Source organism: Chiloscyllium punctatum, chromosome 26, assembly GCF_047496795.1.
Source record: "Chiloscyllium punctatum isolate Juve2018m chromosome 26, sChiPun1.3, whole genome shotgun sequence".
In the NCBI taxonomy this organism is placed as follows: Eukaryota; Metazoa; Chordata; class Chondrichthyes; order Orectolobiformes; family Hemiscylliidae; genus Chiloscyllium; species Chiloscyllium punctatum.
In genome coordinates this window covers 31,318,309-31,339,850 of record NC_092764.1, presented here as the reverse complement: position 1 = coordinate 31,339,850, position 21,542 = coordinate 31,318,309, and the positions used below count along the sequence as shown (strand labels likewise).

Here is a 21,542-nt window from a genome sequence, read left to right as displayed (position 1 = left end):
AGTGTGGAGGAACAGTGGGATCTTGGTGTGCAGGTACATAGATCACTTAAAATTGCCACCCAGGTGGACAGGATTGTTAAGAAAACATATGGTGTTTTGGCTTTCATTAACAGGGGGATTGAGTTTAAGAGCCGTGAGGTCTTGTTGCAGCTCTATAAAACTTTGGTTAGACCGCACTTGGAATACTGTGTCCAGTTCTGGTCGCCCTATTATAGAAAAGATGTGGATGCTTTGGAGAGGGTTCAGAGGAGGTTTACCAGGATGCTGCCTGGAATGGAGGTCTTATCTTACAAAGAGAGGTTGACTGAGCTCGGACTTTTCTCATTGGAAAAAAGAAGGAAGAGAGGGGACCTAATTGAGGTGTACAAGAGAATGAGAGGCATAGATAGAGTTGATAGCCAGAAACTTTTTCTCAGGGCAGAAATTGTTAACATGAGGGGTCATAGTTTTAAGCTGTTTGGCGGAAAGTATAGAGGGGATGTCAGAGGCGGGTTCTTTATGCAGAGAGTTGTGAGAGCATGGAATGCGTTGCCAGCAGCAGTTGTGGAAGTGAGGTCATTGGGGATATTTAAGAGACTGCTGGACATGCATTTGGTCACAGAAATTTGAGGGTTCGTACATTAGGTTTACCTCACATGAGGATCAATGGTCGGCACAACATTGTGGGCTGAAGGGCCTGCTCTGTGCTGTATTGTTCTATGTTGTAATATTACGTTTCAGCCACGTAGGGTCCATGTTTAATTTTGTCTCACAGGAAAAGGCAAAGGACTTTCTGGACACTTTAAAATAGACTGGCTGGTTCAAATAATATGGACAATATTGTTCACTTTGTTTGCCTGGTTTTGGGTTTTTTTAATATGTGGGGGTTCCTTTTTTCCCCTCTCTCTCTCTTCGCCCTTCTTCCTCCCCTCCCATTATCCTTTGTTTTTCTATCATATCCTTTCCATTTCTTTCTCTCTTAGTATGGGATGGGGGTGTGGTGGTTGGGTTGCGGGAGGCAAGCGGGGGTTATGACTCTATGATTCCCTAAGGTCAAAGTATGGATGGGATGGGTCAAACGCCCACTTCTAATTTTCTTGTTGTAAGACACACGTAACTTTTTAAAAACAATTTTACCTGAATTTAGGGCGCAGCTTCAGCCAGAAGGAGCCATAGAGGGGTTAGTGAGAAGTATGAGCGCCCCCTGTGAGCAAGGGAGAAGGTCTCCTTTCACTTGTGTTATATGTTGGTTCATTGTAGAAGTAGTTGTAAGAAGTTTTAATTTGGTAGTTGTATTTTCAAGTTTATACGAATTGTTTACTGTTTTCACTCAGTGCACTATGAGTGGTGTTCTTCCTCCTTGGGGGGGCGGGGGGAGGAATAATGGACTGTTTTGGATGGCTATGGCTAATTGTTCATTAAATGGTGCACCTGGAATGTTAAGGGGAGTCATTCACTGATTAAGAGGATAAAGATACTTTCCTTGCTGGTATATCCCTGCAATCCAGGCAGCTGATGGACCTGAACAGGGAGCTGGGCTTGATGGATGTATGGAGATGTCTTCACCCCGAAGGTAGGGATTTCACCTTTCTTTCAAACCCTCATAAGTGCTACACTAGGACTGATGTGTTTTTTGCCCCATTGGCCTTTTTGAATTCGGTGCTGCCTTGCAGAATCGGGAACATAGCCATTTCTGATCATGTGGCAATGTACATGGAGGTTAAGGTCAGTGGTGGTGGGACAGGTTCGTGGCATTGGTGCATGGATCCTTTCCTCCTGAAGGATAGCAAGTTTATGGAGTATTTTTCATGGAAATTTAAAATTTTTTGGTACATTAATTTGGGTATGGCCAGTAATCAGTCAGTGCTCTGAGAGACTGCCAAGGCTTATGCATGGGGTTTGATTATTTCTTACCTGGTGACCCGGAAGTGGCAGAGGAGAGAGTAGCAGCGTTTTCTCAAGGCCTGGCTGAACGCAGCTGAGAGAGCATACATTGACAGATCGTCTGTAATCACGTTGCAGTGGATTACAGCCCTTAGGGCTACTCTGAATGCGGCGCTCACTCATACAGCAAAGAAGGAAATTTCCTTTCCACAACAGAGGTTATTCAAGTATGGTGATAAACCGAGTAGATATCTAGCATTCATTAGAGAGTGTGCTGGTACTCTCACTTGCGATTCCAAAAAAGATTAACACAGCATTCAGGAAGTTTTACTCTCAGCTGTACCAGTCAGAGGGCTCTGAGGACAGATTGGTGAAGATGGCCTCCTTTTTTAAGGCCCTTTACCTCCCAGGTGTAACTTCAGAGCAGGCTTCACTTTTGAATGCCCCACTGACAATTCAAGAGATACAGGAGGTGGTGAGGCAGCTCCAGAGGGGTAAAGCGCCAGACCCAGATGGATTTCAGAGTGAGTTTTATAGGGAGCTTATAAACATGCTGGCTGGGCCCATGTTGGATATGTACAATTATTCATACAGTCAGGACAGCCTCCCACTCTCTCCAAGAGAAGCAAATATTTCTCTTATTCTTAAGAGAGGGGAAGCACCACAGGATTGTACATCATACAGGACCATATCGGTATTAAATGTGGAATTTTAAATTTTGTCGAAAATGCTGGTGTTGAGATTGGAGAAAGTTTTGCCCTTCATCGTAAAAGGAGGACCAGACAGGTTTTATTCGGGGCTGCAAGTCTTCTAATAATATTAGAAGGGTACTAAACATGGTCCAAGTATGCCAGCAAGGATTGATTCCGGGCTTGGTAGTCTCCCTGGATGCAGAGAAAGCATTTGACCAAGTGGAGTGGCCGTACCTCTTTTATGTCCTGGAATGGTTTGGTCTTGGAGGGGTTTTTGCCAGGTGAGTGATTCTAAAGCAGCGGTTCAATAATGGTAGAAGGTCTGACAGTTTTAGTATCTGTAGAGGCAGCCGACAAAGGTGCCCCCCTTTCACCGTTACGATTTACATTGGATGGCCTCTGCCAATGGCTCAATCACCAGAGGGACCCAAGTATAATTGCCCCGGAGGTAGAATCAGGAGGGCATTAGATCACCTTTATGCAGATGATGTTCTTCTCTTTCTAACTGACCCAATGATATCTATATTCTGTTTCATATAAGTGATTAATCTACTTAGTTTTTGGGGTATAAAATTGGAGGCTTCCTGTATTTCAGCATTTTTAATCATCGCAGCCTTCGATCAATTATATAAAGCTAACTTTGTGCAGTTGCTACAGAAGATAAGACAGGACCTTCAGCACTGGGATATCCTGGTTGGGTAGAATAGCTCTATTCAAAATGAATGTTCTTCCTCGTTTATTATATCCCATGTGAATGCTCCCTTTGTTGCTGCCTAGGCAAGCACTACGGAGGCTTTCCAGTTCTTTCAACAGAGGTGGCCTCTTATTAAGCTTGCTAAATTGCAGCTTCCGCAGGGGATGGGAAGTGTGGATTTCCCAGACTTTAAGAAATATCAATTAAGTTCCTATTATCCTATGTGGCTGATTGGGCTTGCCAGGTCAATCTGACTGGACATCGAGGCCTCCCAGGCAAAATGCCTCCTTATTAATTTGTTGTTTATGGACAAGATGAGGACTGTTATGGACGATTGTCCTTAATATGGTTAAAGAATGGAGAATGATGCCATAAGATGAGGGCAATTTACAATAAACTTCCCCTTTTACTCTCATTGTAGGAATATTAGAGTTCCAGCCAGGATTGATGCATTCTGGCTTTAGGCTCTGGGAGTCTAAAGGAGTCTCCTGTTTGGGAGATTTATTTGACGGGGAGGTCATGATGTCTTTGGAGCAACTGAGCTAGGAATACGAACCATCTAGGAGGGACCTCTTTCGTTACTTTCAGATTAGGGACTTTATACAGAAAAAGACTACATTTTTAGTCCCAAAGGTCAGATGCGGAGAGGAGAGTGCTTCAGTCCAAGGGTACTCTCTTGGTCAACACTCTCTATCATTTATTAGGAGGTGGTGTCTCGAAGGACATTGAGTGGCTGTGCAGAATCTGAACTCAAGAATTGGTGGTGGAGATCTCATCAGAGGCATGGGAAAGTATCTGGGAGAATGTAAGGAAGATTTAGATTTGCAATAGGATGCAGGCTATGCAACTGAAGATACTCCACAGGGCTCATTTGGCACCAGAGCGGCTTGCGAAATTTAAGACAGGAGTGCCCCCATTATGCCCCAAATATAAAACAGATATTGGTGCTCTTACTCATTGCTTGTGGTCATGCCACAGGCTTCTTAGATATTGGGACGCTATAGTGAGTGTTTTGGACGGGGTCTTGGGAACAGAGGTCAAGGTAGATCCAGTGTCCCTCTTCTTGGGTTTGCCAAATCTCCCCTCTTTGGATGTGCATGGGAAGAAACTGTTAATATTCTTTCATTTTATGCGAAGAGGAACATTCTGATGAGCTGGTTGTTGGAGAATTCCCCAGGACTCTTGGGGTGGTGTAGATTAGTTATGGAGCACATCCCCCTGGACTTCCTCACGAGTATGGCGCACTAGAAAATGGAACTTTTTTTATAGGACATGGCGGCCCTTTTTGAACTATACAGATGCAGATTTGTCGGCTATATTGGTAGGGCCTTTGTGTAGCTGTGAGGATTGTGTCTAGTGGGCCATGGGGACCCTGGAAGGAAGAACTCTGAACAAATATGAGTTTGCCTACTGCTGGTCCCGGTGGTGAGGAGCTTTGGTGGGATTCTGCCGAGTGTCGTAACTTAATTTAATTTGCCTTGATTCAACTCGGTTTAGTTTCTTTTCTTTGTGTTGGTTATTTATTGAATTGTAGTTTGCATAGGTTATTTTCCTCTTTATTCTTTTCTTTCTTCTCAACTGTTTGTGGAGTAGAGTAGTAGTTTATTTATGGTTATTGTTGTTATATTATAAGACTATTATACTATTTTGAGGTCACTTTATAATTTTGTAAAATATTCAAAATGTTTTTCGCAATGAAAATATTAACAAAAAAAAGTATTCTGGGAAGCAACATTCAACACTGAACCAAACAGCTAAGTGTTACACGTAACTCAATAATGCCCAAAGCAACATAGAGAGTTGAATTCAATAAATAACTTTCATCTTTCTAACCCTAACGTATGATTTTTCCAATATTTGAGACTCAGAGTACAATCAGAATGTATAGAAGACTGGGCTCCATCATCACGAAAGATTGAGTTATTTTAGAGACTTATTGCAGGTCAAAGTTCTGATTTTTTTCACATTTTCAAATTCAATTGTGGGTATCACCAGCAGCAGAACAGCATCGGAAAGTCTCCAAATACTTTGAAAACACATGGCTGGTTCTCCACAGCAAGATTATTTCTTTAAGAATCTCATGGAAAAGCAAATACATCAGTAAATCATAGTCCACTACCAATGGAGAAAAATTAATATTCATTCGTACTTACAGTTATTTCCCAACAAACCTTCATCTGCCAAAACATACAGAGTGATCTGAAAACCCCCATGTGCACAGACGAAGAGAATGCTGGTTCCTAGCAACGCTCTAATTAAACGACCCGTGTGACCTGGTGAAAGAAAAGGCAGTTACAATCTGAAATTGGAAAACACGAAATTGATATTGTGAAATAGTTTCCAAATAATCAACAATGTGATCAGACTTTTAATCAATTAAACCAGGTTCAACAAATTCATGCCTTGAATGAATGTATCTCCATTTATAAATGTTTCTGCATGGTCTTTAAGGTTCCAAATGCAAGGTGATTTCCTGATGGAAGTTTGGGTAAGTAGCCCAGGGTCTAAGCAGTACCTGTTCCCTAGAAAATCTCACTGAGCCAGATGAACCTATTCATGCTTCACTCACAATGTACAATCATCCCCTAGAGTACATTACCAGGTGCAACTCTTAGTGCTGGAAAAGAAAAACCATGGTGAGAGAGAAAATTTAATTTTCCAACAGGAACTCCTTTTGTTGAGTTGATTTCCCACACAGGAAAAGCAGCAGAAGGTCACAGTATTTTTTTCTCTGACTATCAATTCACATTTGAATGCCAACCACTTCCACCTGGAAGGCACACAGCAGATGCCAGGTGGTAAGGATTGGCGATTGGTAGACAATGGGCTTTAACAGAGTCTGCTGGAGAGAATACGGGGCAGAAAATCACTAACATCCTTCATGGGTCCCATCTCAGAGGGAATTAGAAAGGTTAAAGGTTGCAAATGAGACATACTGGGCTGATTCAACTCGTGTACCTCAAAGTGGAGCTTCAGTAAGGCCAGTGTGTTCATTTCCAACAATTACTGGTTTTTCCCTCTGGGAGAGAGAGATTCCATATATTAGCCCCCACAAAAGAAAGTTTAGATCTTGTTTCTCTGTCTTAGGAAAAGGTGAACTGTTTCCAGTTAGCAGAAAAACCATAGCGGTTTCACCACGGATTAATATTGGATTGAGGTATTATCGACATAATAGGTCTCTAATTCACGTAAATGGATGACGCTGGCACTTATTCTGGCTTTGAAAGCTGCAAGCTTCAAATCACAACAATCGTTTAGATTTAAAATGATAAATGGCTACTTACTTTTATCTACCTAGTAGGGGAATTAAAATTTAACCTCAGTATTTATAGTCTGGAGCTGTTCCAATAGGATACCAGACTAGCACATAAACAGCTGTTTATTTTCAAACTTTTACACACCCAGCCCAAATTGGACTTTCAGACATTCCATTTCCTCAGGTCTGTAGCTCCACGCTTAGTCTGCCCACCTTCCTGTAGTTTGTATGTAGGATGCAGCTTCCCTCTGTAGCCACTAAACAAACAGTCTGAGTGTATTTGGATAACCCTGTGACTTGGGTAAATGGTACAAAGTATAGATTAACTAATGACAACGGTATTGGCATGTTGGAAATGTAAAACAGTGCACTTCTGGATTCTCAGCTTTACTACACTCAGCCTTGGGCACCAATCAGTCTTCTTCTGCACCTCAATGTATCCTCAATTTTCAATTGAACCTATGCTCTCCACTGCACATGCTGATCTCACTTTTTACATTTTCTCTTCCTCCAATTTTTGACTCGAGATAACTCTGATCTTCTCTGGCATAGCTGAATGATCTCTCCTTTGCTATTTCTTCTGTCAACTGAAGCATTGAACAGTTCATCCGATGTGACTTGACTCTCCATTTCAGTCTATTCTCTTCTGTTCCCCCTATGTAAATTCTGCTATCCATATTCACTGCTGCATATTTACCTCAGCTTGGTTTCTCTATTTCCATAGGTTCAATGACAAACAGGGATGTCTCGAAACACGTTCTAGAATCTTTTACCCCTTATACATTCCTTCCTCTATCAGTGTGTACTCCTGAAAATAAATTCGCCCCAGATTGCTTCCAACTCAGTTTTCAAATGTTAAAACTCCCCAAGCTCTCAATCCTACATTCTACCTTTCTGTCTGTTCAATTGTGCATGTCTCCTTTGAATTCTGCTATTACCACAACAAAATCTTCATCTTCTCTGATCCAGCTCTCTCTGCTCGCTATGGTTCCCATCTTTGATTTCCTCAATTTCAAAGAGTTAAGTACTTAATAAGAAAACCACACTATTCACAAAAAAAAAAGAAAAAACATGTACAGTATAAGTACGCCCACCCAGCCTGTCAATTGCATCAACTGCATAACCTTTTTCACGGAGGTTCACTCCAAGAATAAGTACAATGTACATGGAGATTACAGCAAAGAAGTTGGATGTGAATATTGACAAGCTGTCTTGAGTAGACTTGGCATTGGCAACTGTAATGACAATGTCAACTTCTGCTGGAATTCTGCTTGGGGCATGAACTCAGCAGAAAACTTCAAGATCAAAAAATAACCTGGAAATCTAATAGAGGGATGGAAGTGAAGTTTGATAAAAGGATTTGTTGCAGCTTCCCAGAACTAATTCAGGCAAAGATAGAAATTTAAACTAAGAACAAAAACTTGTGATGTTTACACATCTCTAAAAATAAATTGAAATTTGAGCAACACAGCCTTAAATATTGTAAACTGTTCTAAATCTCATTGCCTTCAAAACCTGCAAGCACTTATCTGAAAATGGATACAACCAGAGGAACAACAGCATTCACTAATTTATTTTGTTTCTGTAATTTTCCATAAGAAAGTACCTTGCAAAGCATATTTCCTGGAACTCTCTGCCAGAATCCACTGAGTTGCACTAAGTTCAGAAAAATAGCTGCGGGTGTTTATTACTGAATATTACATCAAATGGGCAATAATCCTTGATGTGCTTTTAAAACATTTTTTCCATGCCTGTAGGCATCACTGGAAAAGCCTGCATTTGCTCCCATGCATAAATGCCCTTTAAGTTAGTGTCTTGTTAAGTAATTGTCAGGGGCAATTAAGAGTCAACCACATTGTTGCAGGTCTGGAGTCACATGTCAGCCAGACCAGGTAAAGATGGCAGACTCCCTTCTCTAAAAAGGTCATGAATGAAACAGATGGGTTGTATGCCAATTAATGGTAGCTGTGATGTTCACCCATTCCTGATGCCAGCTTTATTTTCTTACAGACCTGTTCAGCATTGCTATCACACATCTTTGCGGCATGTGGGACTTGAACCCAGTAGCCTGGTCCAGACGGAGGGATACCAGCACTGTGTCACAAGAATCCTCAGCTTTATTTTCTAGATTTATGAAGTGGACCCAAATGTTACCAGATGCCAATGTGGGATTTGAACTAATGTCCCTATAGCATCAGCCTGGCTCTCTGAATTATTACTGTGCCACCATTTCTCTTGAACTATAGATCAGGGACTTGTTATTTTAAAACCAGGATTAAGCTTTGCTTGTGACTTATTGCCCATGCCCAGTTGCCCCAAGAATGTGGTGATAAGTTATTTAATTGAATCATGAGACCATAAGATGTAGGAACAGAATCAGGCCATTCAGCCCATCACGTCTACTCCACCACTCAATGAGATACTGGCTGTTCTGATAACACTCAATTCCACTTTCCTGCCTTTTCCCCATGACTTTTGATTTTCTTGAACATGCTTAATGACCTTGCCTCTACAGCAGGTCTTTGTAGTATCATGGATTAGATATTAGTCATCACCTCTGGGACTGAAGTTTGAACTCAGCCCCTACTAATGCGATAAGATCTTTCTCTGCTGCTATACAGGTCCCACATGAGATCAGTTTGGATGAAGTGCTTTTACTGCATGCCTGTAGTGTCAGTATCAATATTTCCAAATTACTAAAGTCACAATTATATGTGAGCCAAGGCTGTATTAACACCTTGTTTTAATTTAGACTGCAGAAGACCAGCCAGTTCCCAGCATTTATATGACTAAGGCTAATTTGATGATAGCTTTGGGACAGGCAAGTGCCATCAAGCAGATCCATGTAGCTGGCAGCAAGTCCAAAGAAGATTAGCTAACTTTCCAAATCTTGTCAGTAAAATCACCTACTTCCATCTTACTTAATTTGCAAATACAAGAATCAGAATCTGTGGGGTAGAACTGTGTTCAGCTGCTGGGGTTCTATTCAGCTGGAAAACCTGCAAGAGACTCATTGCTCCCCTTCCACAAGAACCACACAATAAGAGGATGGCAGCTACTGCACTCAGCAATGCCAAGTAAAGACTGTGGTCATTGGCAGAACATATTCCTTTCAAAGCAGGATACACTTTACAATATTTAATTAAAAAACTGTCCCTCAGCATCACAAAACCAAACTGGATTTTTGACATCAACCTTGGCAGATAGCAAACAAGAGTCAAAAAGGGTGGCGCTGGAAAAAGCACAGCAGGTTTAGCAGCATCCGAGAAGCAGAAGAGTCAACGTTTCAGGCATAAGCCCTTCATCAGGGATGTGGGGGAGGCTGAGATAAATAGGAATGTGAGGGTTTGGCTGAGGGGGCAAGGTAGCTGGGAAGGCAATAGGTGGATGCAGCTGGGGGGCAATTATGATAGGTTGGAATGGACAAGTGGGAAGGAAGATGGCCAGGTAGGACAGGTCAAGAGGGTGGTGCCAAGTTGGAGGGTTGGATCTGGGTTTAGGTGGGGGGAGTGGAGAGACGGGAACAAGTGAAGTCGACATTGATGCCATGTAGTTGGAGGATCCTAAGGCAGAAGATGAAACTTCTTTCCTCCAATCATCAGATAGCATGGGTCTGGCAATGGAAGAGGCCCAGGACTTACATGTTCTTGGCAGAGTGGAAGGGAAAGTTGAGTGGTCGATCAGAGGGTGGTGGGGTTGTTGGGTGCATGTGTCCCAGAGATCTTCCCTGAAATGCTTCGAGAGTTAGCGTTCTGTCTCCCCGATGTAGAGGAGACCAAATCAAGTACAACAGGCACAGTAGATGAGGTGGGTGGATGTGCAGGTAGATCTCTGTCGGATGTGAAAAGATCCTCTGGGGCCTTGGATGGAGGTGAGGGAGGAGGTGAGGGCACAGGTTTTATACCACTTGCGGTAGCAAGGGAAGGTGCCAAGAGTGGAGGGGTGCTGGTGTGGGGCGTGGACCTAACAAGCGAGTCACAGAGGGAATGGTCTCTGTGGAACGCAAAATATGGTGGCCCTTAAATCCACAAACTTGACTGGCCCGGTTAACTAATTGTCTCTGCCTGCTCCTGCTCCACCAAACTCATATCTCGACACCATCCTGTATGAACTCCCCATATACATTTGGGTTACCACCCATGCCTTCTACTTCATCCATTACTTTAATTTCCCCTGCCCCCCCCAATGCCTCATCTTCACCATGGACATCCAGTCCCTTTACATGTCCATCCACCATGGTGAAGGCCTCCAAGCCCTCTGTTTCTTCCTCTCCCACTGACCCAACCAGTGCCCCTCCACTGACACACTCATTCGATTGGAGGAACTGGTCCTCACCCTCAATAACTTCTTCAAATCCTCCCACTTCCTCCAGACCAAAGAGGTAGCCATGGGCACCCACACGGGCCCATTACCGTCTCTCAACTCGTCCTCCGCTACACTGATGAGTGTACCGACACCACCTCTTGCTCCCACAAGGAAGTGAAACATTTCATCAACTTCACTAACATCTTCCACCCTGACTTCAAGTTCACCTGGACCATCTCAGACACCTCCTTCCCTTCCCGGGCCTCTCCATCTCCATCTCCATCTCCAGTGACCGACTCAACACAGACATCTACTTCAAACCCATTGCCTCCCGCAGCTACCTGGACTACACCTTCTCCCACCCCCCATCCTGTAAAAACACGATCTCTTACTCCCAATTCCTCTGCCTCCACCGTATCTGTTCCCAGGAGGAGCAATTTCACTCCAGGACATCCCAGATGGCCTCCTATTTCCAGGACCGCAATTTCCCCTCCCACATGATTAACAATGCCCTCTAACGCAACACCTCCACTTCTCTCACCTCTGCTCCTCAACTCCACCCCATCAACCTCAACAAGGAGAGAACCATGGTCCTCACCTTCCACCTGACTGATATCTGGATACAGCACATAATAACTGTCCAAGGCTCCAAAGGATCTTTTCACATCAGACAGAGATTTGCCTGCACATCCAACAACCTCATCTACTGCATCCATTGCTCTCAATGTGGTCTCCTCTACATCAGGGAGACAGAACATCAACTGAGGAGCATTTTAGGGAACAACTCTGGGACACATACATCCAACAATCTCAATGCCCTGTGACCACTTCAACTCCCCCTCCCACTCTGCCAAGGACAAGCAAGTCCTGGGGCCTCCTCCACCATCAAATCCAAGCCACCTGATGACTGGAGGAAGAATGCCTCACCTTCCTCCTTGGGACCCCTCAACCACAGAGCATCAACATCAACTTCACCAGTTTCCATATCTCCCCTTCCCCCCCACCTCATCCCAGATCCAACCCTCCAATTTGGCACCTGTCCAACTTCCTTCCCACTTATCCGGTCCATCCTTCCCTCCAACCTATCAAAATTGCATCTACCTATTGCTTTCCCAGCTACTTTTCCCCAGCACCCTTCTCACCTGCCTGCTTATCTCTCAGCCCCCTTGCCTCCTCCCCCCCAACCCCACATATTCCTGATGAAGGGCTTATGCCCGAAACATTGACTCTCCTGCTCCTTGGATGCTGCCTGACCTGCTGTGCTTTTCCAGTGCCAAACTTTTTGACTCTGACTCTCCAGCATCTGCAGTCCTCACTTTCTCTCAGATAGCGAACAAGGCTGATCCTAACTCATTATTGCCCATACTTATCAGGTTTTCACAAACTGAATCTCATCCTAGTTCATCACACTTATCTTCACAGCAGGAGTGTACTCCTGTATGAACTAAAACTTGTGCTCTTACAGATCACATCACTGTAATAATAGCCACAGGACTTTTAGCACCATACAACCTAGAGACCAGGTGATGCTTAATATGCCCCATTCAGAAGAGTAATAAACATCACATTTCAGATATTTAAAGCCCAGATGTAATCCATCCCGCATGGTGGGAATAGGGCAAATTCAAGTGAGGCACTTGTTCTATACCCACTTGATTGTATAACTAATTTGCCAAATAAATTCATAAGTGATTCTAAAACGATCGCAAGTCCAAAATCTTTACAGATCATTTTGATAGATTTGGCAATGAGTTTCTGATGGAGCAATTCTACTGAACTTATTTCTACTGTTACATGGAGGATCTATTGCGAAGCAGAGAACAGAAACTTATGGTGGGGCAAATACGTCCTAAATAATTTTTGTGTTTTTGAAGGGAACTTTAACCAAACAAGATCATGATCAAAGACATTTTTTTCAATAATCAAGCAACTAAGATAATAACTACTGCTAATTTGTAAACAATGAATAAACAATGAATTCTTAGCCATCTGAGGATATTTTTGCATTGAAGTCAACTCAGACAAAATCCATTCTCAATGTCTGATAGAAGTCGACAAAGGATGCTCATTATTGGTTCAGAGACAACTAATTTAACAAGCTTCTTATGAAAAGCTATTATACTCTCTTTGTAGACGAAAGTTCCAATGCTTTCACTGTTTTTAAAACTGCACATCGTCCTGCATACATTCATTCACGACGGAGCTCTGCTTGGACACAAACACAAAAGATCCAACTTCCATTAAATATAGCCATTGTTCGATTGCATACCAATGTAGACACAACTTGAAAAACATCAAGATTATTGACATCAAAAAAGTGGAAGTAGTAACCCTAAATTTGCTGGGTTAGCCAAAATGAGAAATAAAAACAGGTGAAGTTTTCTCTATTTAGAAGTTAAAGATCAGGTGGTGACTTAATCATTAGAAAATTACTGAGTGATTTCTTAATACTTTCTGCGTTCTCCGAAGGATATGTATGTTTGCATTCATGTTGTAATTGGTGAGATAGTGTCTGGCTGAAGTTATATTTAAAACAGACAGTACACGAGATGTGTGAAGGTTATTTCTCACCAAAACCACAGGGTTGTGCTGTGTAAGTATCATACAGTTGATTGGATGACATAAAAACGGCAAGAAATAGAGAAGAGCAGCATGAATAAGCTGACCTGAGGTCACCATTCATTAAACAGAAGATCAGCCGCTTTCTATTAAAAACAAGTAGCCATTCCAGTGACTGAACGATCAACTAGACTGTGGTTAGATGTGACACTTGTAATGTTTGCAAGTGATCAAACTGATCAATCACAGTAGACTGGCAGTGTCAAGATTTGATCACACAGTCTGTTTACATACAAAAGGATAGGAAAGTGTGCCTCAGAGTGCTAAGGCAACGTTTTGAGAGTCCAAGAACTATTTAAAGTAAAATTTAACAACTCTATTTCTTAAAGTATAATAGAGAATAATTAACCAACAACTATTTACAATTCCTTCCTCTAACCTATCCTTTACCTTACCTTCTATGATCCTAGTCTGATAAAACTCCCAATTAAGATTTACAAAATCGGTAGATTGGCTCTCCAGGTTAGTGTCGATGCTTTTCTCTGTGCAAACTCCTTCTCTAGACAGGTACGTCCCAGAGTTCTGACTAGCAGTTGACATCTGCTGGTCTGATAGCAGTTCTCATCCCAGCTGTTCAATTTTCCCTGGTCTTAAACCCCAAAACATCAGATTGGGTCATTAGCTTTTAAGATTGTCAATATACGCAATTCAAACTGGATTGGAATTTAATATGTTTTCGGGGTATAATTTAAACTGATTGACCTAATTCAAATCTGTTTTGCCATTTCCAGGCAACCAGCCAGCCCAGTAGCTGGAGCACATGTTACATTGTGTCTTATTGAGAACACTTGCTGCTGTCACTGTTAACTTTTTCTCTCTTAAAAGGTGTAGTACACCTACGTCTTCATAAAAAGATTGCTTTTAAATGTTGTAATTGTACCATTCTCCATGACTTCCTCTAGCAGCTCATTCCATACATGCACCACTCTCTGTGAGAGAAAGTTGCCCCTTAGGTCTCTTTCTAAAACTTTCCCCTCTCATCTTTAACCTGTGCCCTCTAATTTGGATTCCCCTACCCTGGGGAAAAGACCTTGTCTATGCACTCTATCCATGCCCTTCACAATTTTATAAACCTCCATAAGATCACCCTTCAGCCTCTGACTCTCCAGGGAAAACAGCTCCAACCTGTTTAGTCCCTCCCTATAGCTCAAACCCTCCAACCCTGACAACATCCTTGTACATCTTTTCTGAACCATTTCAAGTTTCACAACATGCTTCTGATAGCAGGAAGATCAGAATTGCACACGATATTCCAAAAGTGGCCTAACCAACATCCTGTACAGCTGCAACATGACCTCCCAACTCCTATATTTAATGCATTAACCAATAAAAGCAAACATACTAAATGTTTTTTTTCACTATCCTATCTATCTGAAGCTCCACATTCAAAGAATTATGAACCTGTAGTCCAAGGTCTCTTTGCTCAGCAACAGTCCCCGGGACCTTACCGTTAAGTGTATAAGTCTTTCCCTAATTTACCTTTTCAAAATGCAGTACCTCACATTTATCTAAATTAAACTCCATCTGCCATTCCTCAGCCAATTGGCTCATCTGATCAAGATTCCATTGTAGTCTGAGGTAAGCTTCTTTGCTCCTCACTACATCTCCAATTTTGGTGTAATCTGCAAACTTACTAAGCGTACGTTCTATGTTCACATCCAAATTATTTATATAAATGACAAAAAGTAGCAGACCCAGTATCGAACCTGGTCACAGGCCTCCAGTTTGCAAAGCAACTCTGCACCACTCTTCTCTGTCTTCTACCTTCAAGCCAGTTCTGTATTCAAATGGCTAGTTCTCCCTGCATTTCATGTGATCTAACCTTGTTAATCAGCCTACCATGAGGATCACGCACAAAACCATGTTGAATATCCCTAAGGAGTCCTTGCCTTTCCAAATACATGCAAATCTAGTTCCTTAGAATTCCCTCCAACAACTTGCCCACCACTGGTGTCAGACTCACTGGTCTATAGTTTCCTGACCTTTCCTTCCCACCTTTCTTAGATATTGGCACCACATTAGCCAACCTTCAGTCTTCTGGTACCTCACCCATGGCTATTTATGATACAAATACAAGGGGACCAGAGATCACTTCCTGATCAGGTCCTGGGGATTTATTCAACTTTATGCATTTTAAGACATCCAGCACCACCTCCTCTGTAATATAGATATAATCCAGCATTCCCTACCCCTACCAGCCTTGCCTTTCACCCTAATAGGAACATACTGTCTCTGGACTCTCGTTATCCCATTTTCGATGGCTTTCCATTTTCCAGCTGCCCCTTTATCTGCAAACATCTGCCCTCAAATCAACTTTTTAAAGTTCTTTTCTAAAATGGTCAGAAATGGCCTTCCTCCAATTTAACTTTTAGATCCAGTCTATCCACTTGATCTGATCCTTAGTCAGGTCCATGGAAACCAGGTCACTTGAATTGTCAGCTTGTGATGTATCACTATTTTTGCAGTATTTTCTAGTCTATTTGGGCATATCATGTTGTCAGGGGACTGCCTGGGGGGGTTTAATGTGTAGAGTAAACCCAACAGACCAGGCAAAGTAAAAATAAAAGGTTGAGCTACTATAAGTATACAAATATTTCATTCCTGTTTAAAAATAAGTTACTAAAGCATCATAAGTCATAAAGGAGGGTCATACTGGACTGAAAACTTTAATTCTGTTTCTCTCTCCACAGATGCTGTCAGATCTGCTAAGTTTTTCCAGAACTTTTGTTATAATTTAAAATAAAAGTTTATCTGATCAGTTGCTCTAATTGTAAACTGCAAGAATTCAGAAAATAAAAGTCTTTTAACTTTGAATATTAACAGCTTTTAAATAATTAGCATTTCACAATTCTTACCTACAAGACCATTTACAATTCGGAGTTTGTTCAAAAATGGATATGCAGAGGCAAAGGCATATGTTTTGCACAGCAGGTTCCGCCAATATAGGCACCAAGTAATATCCATTGATTAACCATACATGCAGCAAGAGAGCTGTGTCTGTAGGAGGGGTAGACGGCAATGATTAGACTAAAGTAAGAAGAAAGCTCCTGTACTTTCTGGTCATAGCTGTGGCAATCACAGTTTCACTCTGACTTCTTCCTCACTCAACACAATGTCATAGTGCATGGAATTGTAAATGCCAGGACACATACAAACAGTGATGGAATCACATTGTCTTTTCTACATGATCACCAAAGTCAAAATTATATCAGTGTCTCTCACAACCCGAACATTATCCATTTATCAGCACTTTCTGCTTTCTTTAGCTGACTCATTTATCAATAACTTTAAGCCATTGTAATTTACTGTTTCTCAATCTGCGCAACTATTCTTTCAATCTTGTTCACTTTAAACGAGCAGCAACAGGGCCCAATAAAAAGTCATCACAAAAGTCAACGGAATCTTGCAAAGCCACAGAAAGCATACGAAAATAAATGATTCTCAAGGATATTTTCAACTCATTTTCTTGATAGGATAAGTCAATAAGTTTGAAAACAGCATATCAGATTAATCCACCAGCCAGCAAGTCCTTCAAGAACTTTAGCTATAAAACAATGTGTGTAATATAATGGTCATTAATAAATAATTAACCAGAGTATAAAATGTTTGTGTATGCAATTAAACCTGATCTGCCAGAGAAATTTCAAATACCAATTGGGACTTAAAATGGACAGATTTCAAACATATTAAGTTAGTATCAGTACTGCAATGAGTTACAACGTTATGCTTTCTACAATCTGATGCAAGTGACTCTAGGAGTAGGTGTAAATGCTCATTATCGTGCAGTACAGTTTAAATTGAGGTTAAAGAAGTGGGTGTCTTTCAGAAGTCAAACTGGGTGAGTTAATTGATTCTGTTTACTCAATTGCTTCCTTCATAAGACTTCAATGCTTTTCCTGGTCATTGAGCTTAGAATAAACACCCAACAAATCTTGTGATCACACTCCAGTCCGTTAGTTAGCAACTGAAGCAAGAGCTATTTGTGTTCGTTTGGTACTATGTTGTGTTCTCAAGTTTCAATTCTGATGGTGAATATTCTGAGACAAATATGAACTATTTCAGACCAGCCATGTTTACAACAGCCTCCTCTATATGGAAACCCATTTTGTTTTCTAAAGTGCTTTCATGACATAATCTGTAATGTCTCTTTGGAGCAGCAGGAGAAAGACTCTGGGAAACACAAAAATTACAATACTTGGCTCCTGTGCGGAAACTCTCCTTTCTGCATGGAGAACAGTTTTACATAATTCATTAGTTCTGTCTAAAAGATTGTTGAAGTCATGAAAACTAATTAACTCCCCCATCTTGTATCATAAAGTGAAACCTACCATAAAGCGTTCCACCTCTTTTACTTGCAAGTGACTTCAAATGAAACATTTATAAAAACAGGAACCCTTTGCAGTACTTAATGTGGAATTGATTATTCAATAGCCTTTTACCGTGTGAAAGCTACCAGACAATACATTGATTCGGAGATGCCGGTGTTGTACTGGGGTGTACAAAGTTAAAAATCACACAACTCCGAAAGCTAGTGTGCTTCCAATTAAACCTGCTGGACTATAACCTGGTGTTGTGTGATTTATAACTTAAGACAATACATTGTACATGTTGTCATAGATAAAGTTTTAGTCAATATCCAAATCATTAATCCTTGTTTTATTTCAATTTAAATTGTGTTACAATTTCTAACTTGCTCAACTGGCATCTTGTAGATTCAAAATGCTGCATCAGTTTCAGTAGGAAATACGCTTCACTAGCTAATTATTTTAAAGTGCAGCAAACTAACCCTCCACAACCACCATCTGTAAAGCAAGCCATTCGTGTTTATAATTTCCACAATTTAACACAAAATGTTTCATTTTGTTCAGCATAAACTGGAGGGTACAAAACTCTAGGAGTTTGTAAATGTTTGCAACCTGTGGAGTTCTGACATTAAATTTACTCAAGTATTTTCCTTCATGTTAACAACAGTAATTTGCTCTTTTTAGGCAAACAGAGATTGTGTAACATTTGACAACAGGAATAAGATTTCTCCATCAAAATGGGATTTAGTTCATAAAACAGAGATGCTTCAGCCCAAAATTTGAAAAGTGGGAGTGTCCTTATCCATAATTTCTGGACCGTTTATATTAGATAAAGCCAGTCACCCACCCCTCTATCTGAATAGGTTTTGCTACATTGGAAGGACCTTTTAGAAAAATCATGGGATATGGACATCACTGGCTAGATCATAGATCAATGATCTTCCTCACTTACTCAAAAAACATAATCAAATTTGAGAGACAAGATCTCCCCCATACCAAGTCATGCTGACTATCCCCAATAAGCCTTTTCAAATATGAATAAATTCTATCCTTAATAATCTTCTCCAATAATTTCCCTACCACTGACGTAAGGATCACTAGCATATAATTTCCTGGATTATCCTGTTGCCTTCCTTAAACAAAGGAAAAACATTGGCTGTTCTCCAGTCTTGAGTCCAGAACTGTGGCGAAAGGGAATACAAAAATCTCCGTCAATGCCTCAGCAATCTGCTCCCTTTCTTGTCTCACTTCAGTTCCCCCTTTATCCTTTACTAAATGAATGTTTACTAGATTAACAAGGTACACCAGGTCTGACATTCGCCACTCTAAAGTATTTTGTCAGTGAATGCAGGAAGACCCTACCTCACACAGAATCAATACTGTTTTTGTCTCCTTACTTGAGGACATAAGGGGTGGCACCAGAGGCAGTTCAGAGGAGGTTCATCAGATTAATTGCAGAGATGAATCAGCTGTTGTATGAGTAGCAGTTGAATAGCTTGGACTTATATTCACTGGAGTTCAGAGTGAGGGGGGGGATCTGATTGAGGAATATAAAATGCTCAAGGGGATTGATAGGATGGACGTTGAATAGATGTTCCCCATGTGAGACAACCTCGAACAAGAGGTCATAGCTATAGAGTGAGAGGAGGTAGTGTCAAACTGAGATGAGGAGAAACTATTTCTCTCAGAGGGTTGTGAATCTGTGGAGCTCATTGCCCCAGAGTGCAGAGGGGACAGAATCAGATTCAAGATGATGAAAATCGGGATAAAGGGCTATGAGGAGCAGGCAGGAGTGAGACCAAGAGAAGATCAACCATGATCATGTTAAATGGTTGAATGGGCTTGAAGGGCTGAATTCCTAATGAAGGGCTTTTGCCCAAAATGTCGATCTCCTGCTCCCAGGTTGCTGCCTAACCTGCTGTGTTTTTCCAGCACAACACTCTCGACTTTGAAAGGCTGAATTTCCTACTCTCGCTCCTAATTCCTATGGTTATGTTTCCAATATATCTACTCTCCCTTAATAATTCCTATGCTCTTCCTGACACAACAGTGCAAAATTTCCGTTTGAAAAGAAATTGGATCAATTACAATGTCAAGGAAGACTGTAATTAGCAGTGGAGAAATAATAGGGAGATGAGATGACAGTAAATAGCTCCAGGTGAAGGGCTAGTGAAATGGTTTCTTGAGTCAAACACTACTGCCACTATGATGCCGTCTGAGAGCTTCCCTATATGTTAACACTTTTAACACACACCAGAAAGATTTCTGGAGACAGATGTCTTGAATCTTATTGCTGCTTACACTGCTACAAGATCCTAGTCTGGCACATAGTTTGGCACATAGTCTGGATTGTGTTCACTGGTGTAACAGTTCAATTACATGACTGTAACACTATACTTGGTTGACTGTACACACATTGCACCAACTCTATTGCACTGTACTGTGCAGATGAAGCAAGGATCTTTATACACATGGCACATTTCCTGATGTCTGCTAACTGTCTTAAAGGTACATTGCCCTGCTGGTCTTGAATCTGTGCAGTTACACATCGGCTAGAACTGGTACAAATGTGATGTACCATATGGCACCCCAAGGTGTAATGATTCCAATATCCTGCAACGAAGATGACAATGATCCTCCGCTTAACCAACATCCATACAGATGATCTAATCATTCATCTCATAGCTGAATATGAGACACTGCTATTCCTAAATGCTTCACATCTGCATATCACACTAAGTTGTCATAAATAAAATGGCTTTGGAATATCTTGTGATATGTGACAATGCTAGTAATCAGTTTAAGTCTCATTTTCTTTTAGTCTGCATCAATGATAGACAAGTAATTTGAACAGATGACTAGTCTTGGCCGGTCGGTGCTGTCACAAATCTAAAAGTGATCAAATGTTAACGTCTCAAATTCTGGCATCCTCTAATGTTAGTGAAGACAGCAGTTAGCTGGGCTATGCTGACCAGAAAGATCCAGGCTTGATTTCACCTGGTCCTGACCTAGCTGGGGTAACAGTAGGGACCCTGCAATTGGTTTCCACGTACAAGCCAAGAGGAGGAGAATGTCTAATACACAGGCAAGGCTTCCATGTTCATCAATCTTAAAGGCTTGTCGGCTGTATCAGGTACATCAGGTACATCAGATGCTGCTTCAATTCAGACCCATAACCTGTGAATTCTTGCTGTTGACAAACAGAAGCACTTGTGTCTCACTTATATAAGGAAATGGAGCTCAATTATCTTCGTGGATCCATACTTTGAAAAACATAAATGCTTTCACAAGAAGAAAGCATTGGCAGAAGGAAAAAGAAAGGAGCTAAGTGAATAAAATCAAAATAAACTTGAAAATGTTATTAGTAAATAAAACAGTTTATCAATATCAATAATGAGAACATCGTATTTCATCCATCAATATATTTTGCATCCCAACTATATTCTTTGTCATTGCTTCTGAGAAGGGTCTGGATAATGTTGGTGTTAACATTTTGAGAGGACAAATTCCACCGCCCCAACCATAAAACTCTGGAGAGGCCAACCTTTCCTGGCTTAGAGTCATAGAGATGTACAGCATGGAAACAGACTCTTCATTCCAACATGTCCATGCCAATCAGATATCCCAACCCAATCTAGCCTGACCTGCCAGCACCCGGGCCAATTCCCTCCAAACCCTTCCTATTCAAATACCCATCCAAATGCCTCTTAAATGTTGCAACTGTACCAGCCTCCACCACTTCCTCTGGCAGCTCATACCATACACGTACCACCCTCTGCATGAAAAAGTTGCCCCTTAGGTCTCTTTTA

General features: G+C 41.4%; 1 protein-coding gene across 5 annotated transcripts in view; it reads right to left on the bottom strand.

Moving 5' to 3' along the window:
• piezo1 (piezo type mechanosensitive ion channel component 1 (Er blood group)) overlaps positions 1 to 21,542 on the bottom strand; it is a 340,271-nt gene that overhangs the window by 188,682 nt on the left and 130,047 nt on the right. For all 5 annotated transcript variants that reach the window (XM_072596043.1, XM_072596044.1, XM_072596039.1 and 2 more), the window contains one exon: positions 5,403 to 5,522. In XM_072596043.1, the coding sequence (XP_072452144.1) occupies positions 5,403 to 5,522 (120 nt within the window). The remainder of the gene's footprint in view (positions 1 to 5,402; positions 5,523 to 21,542) is intronic.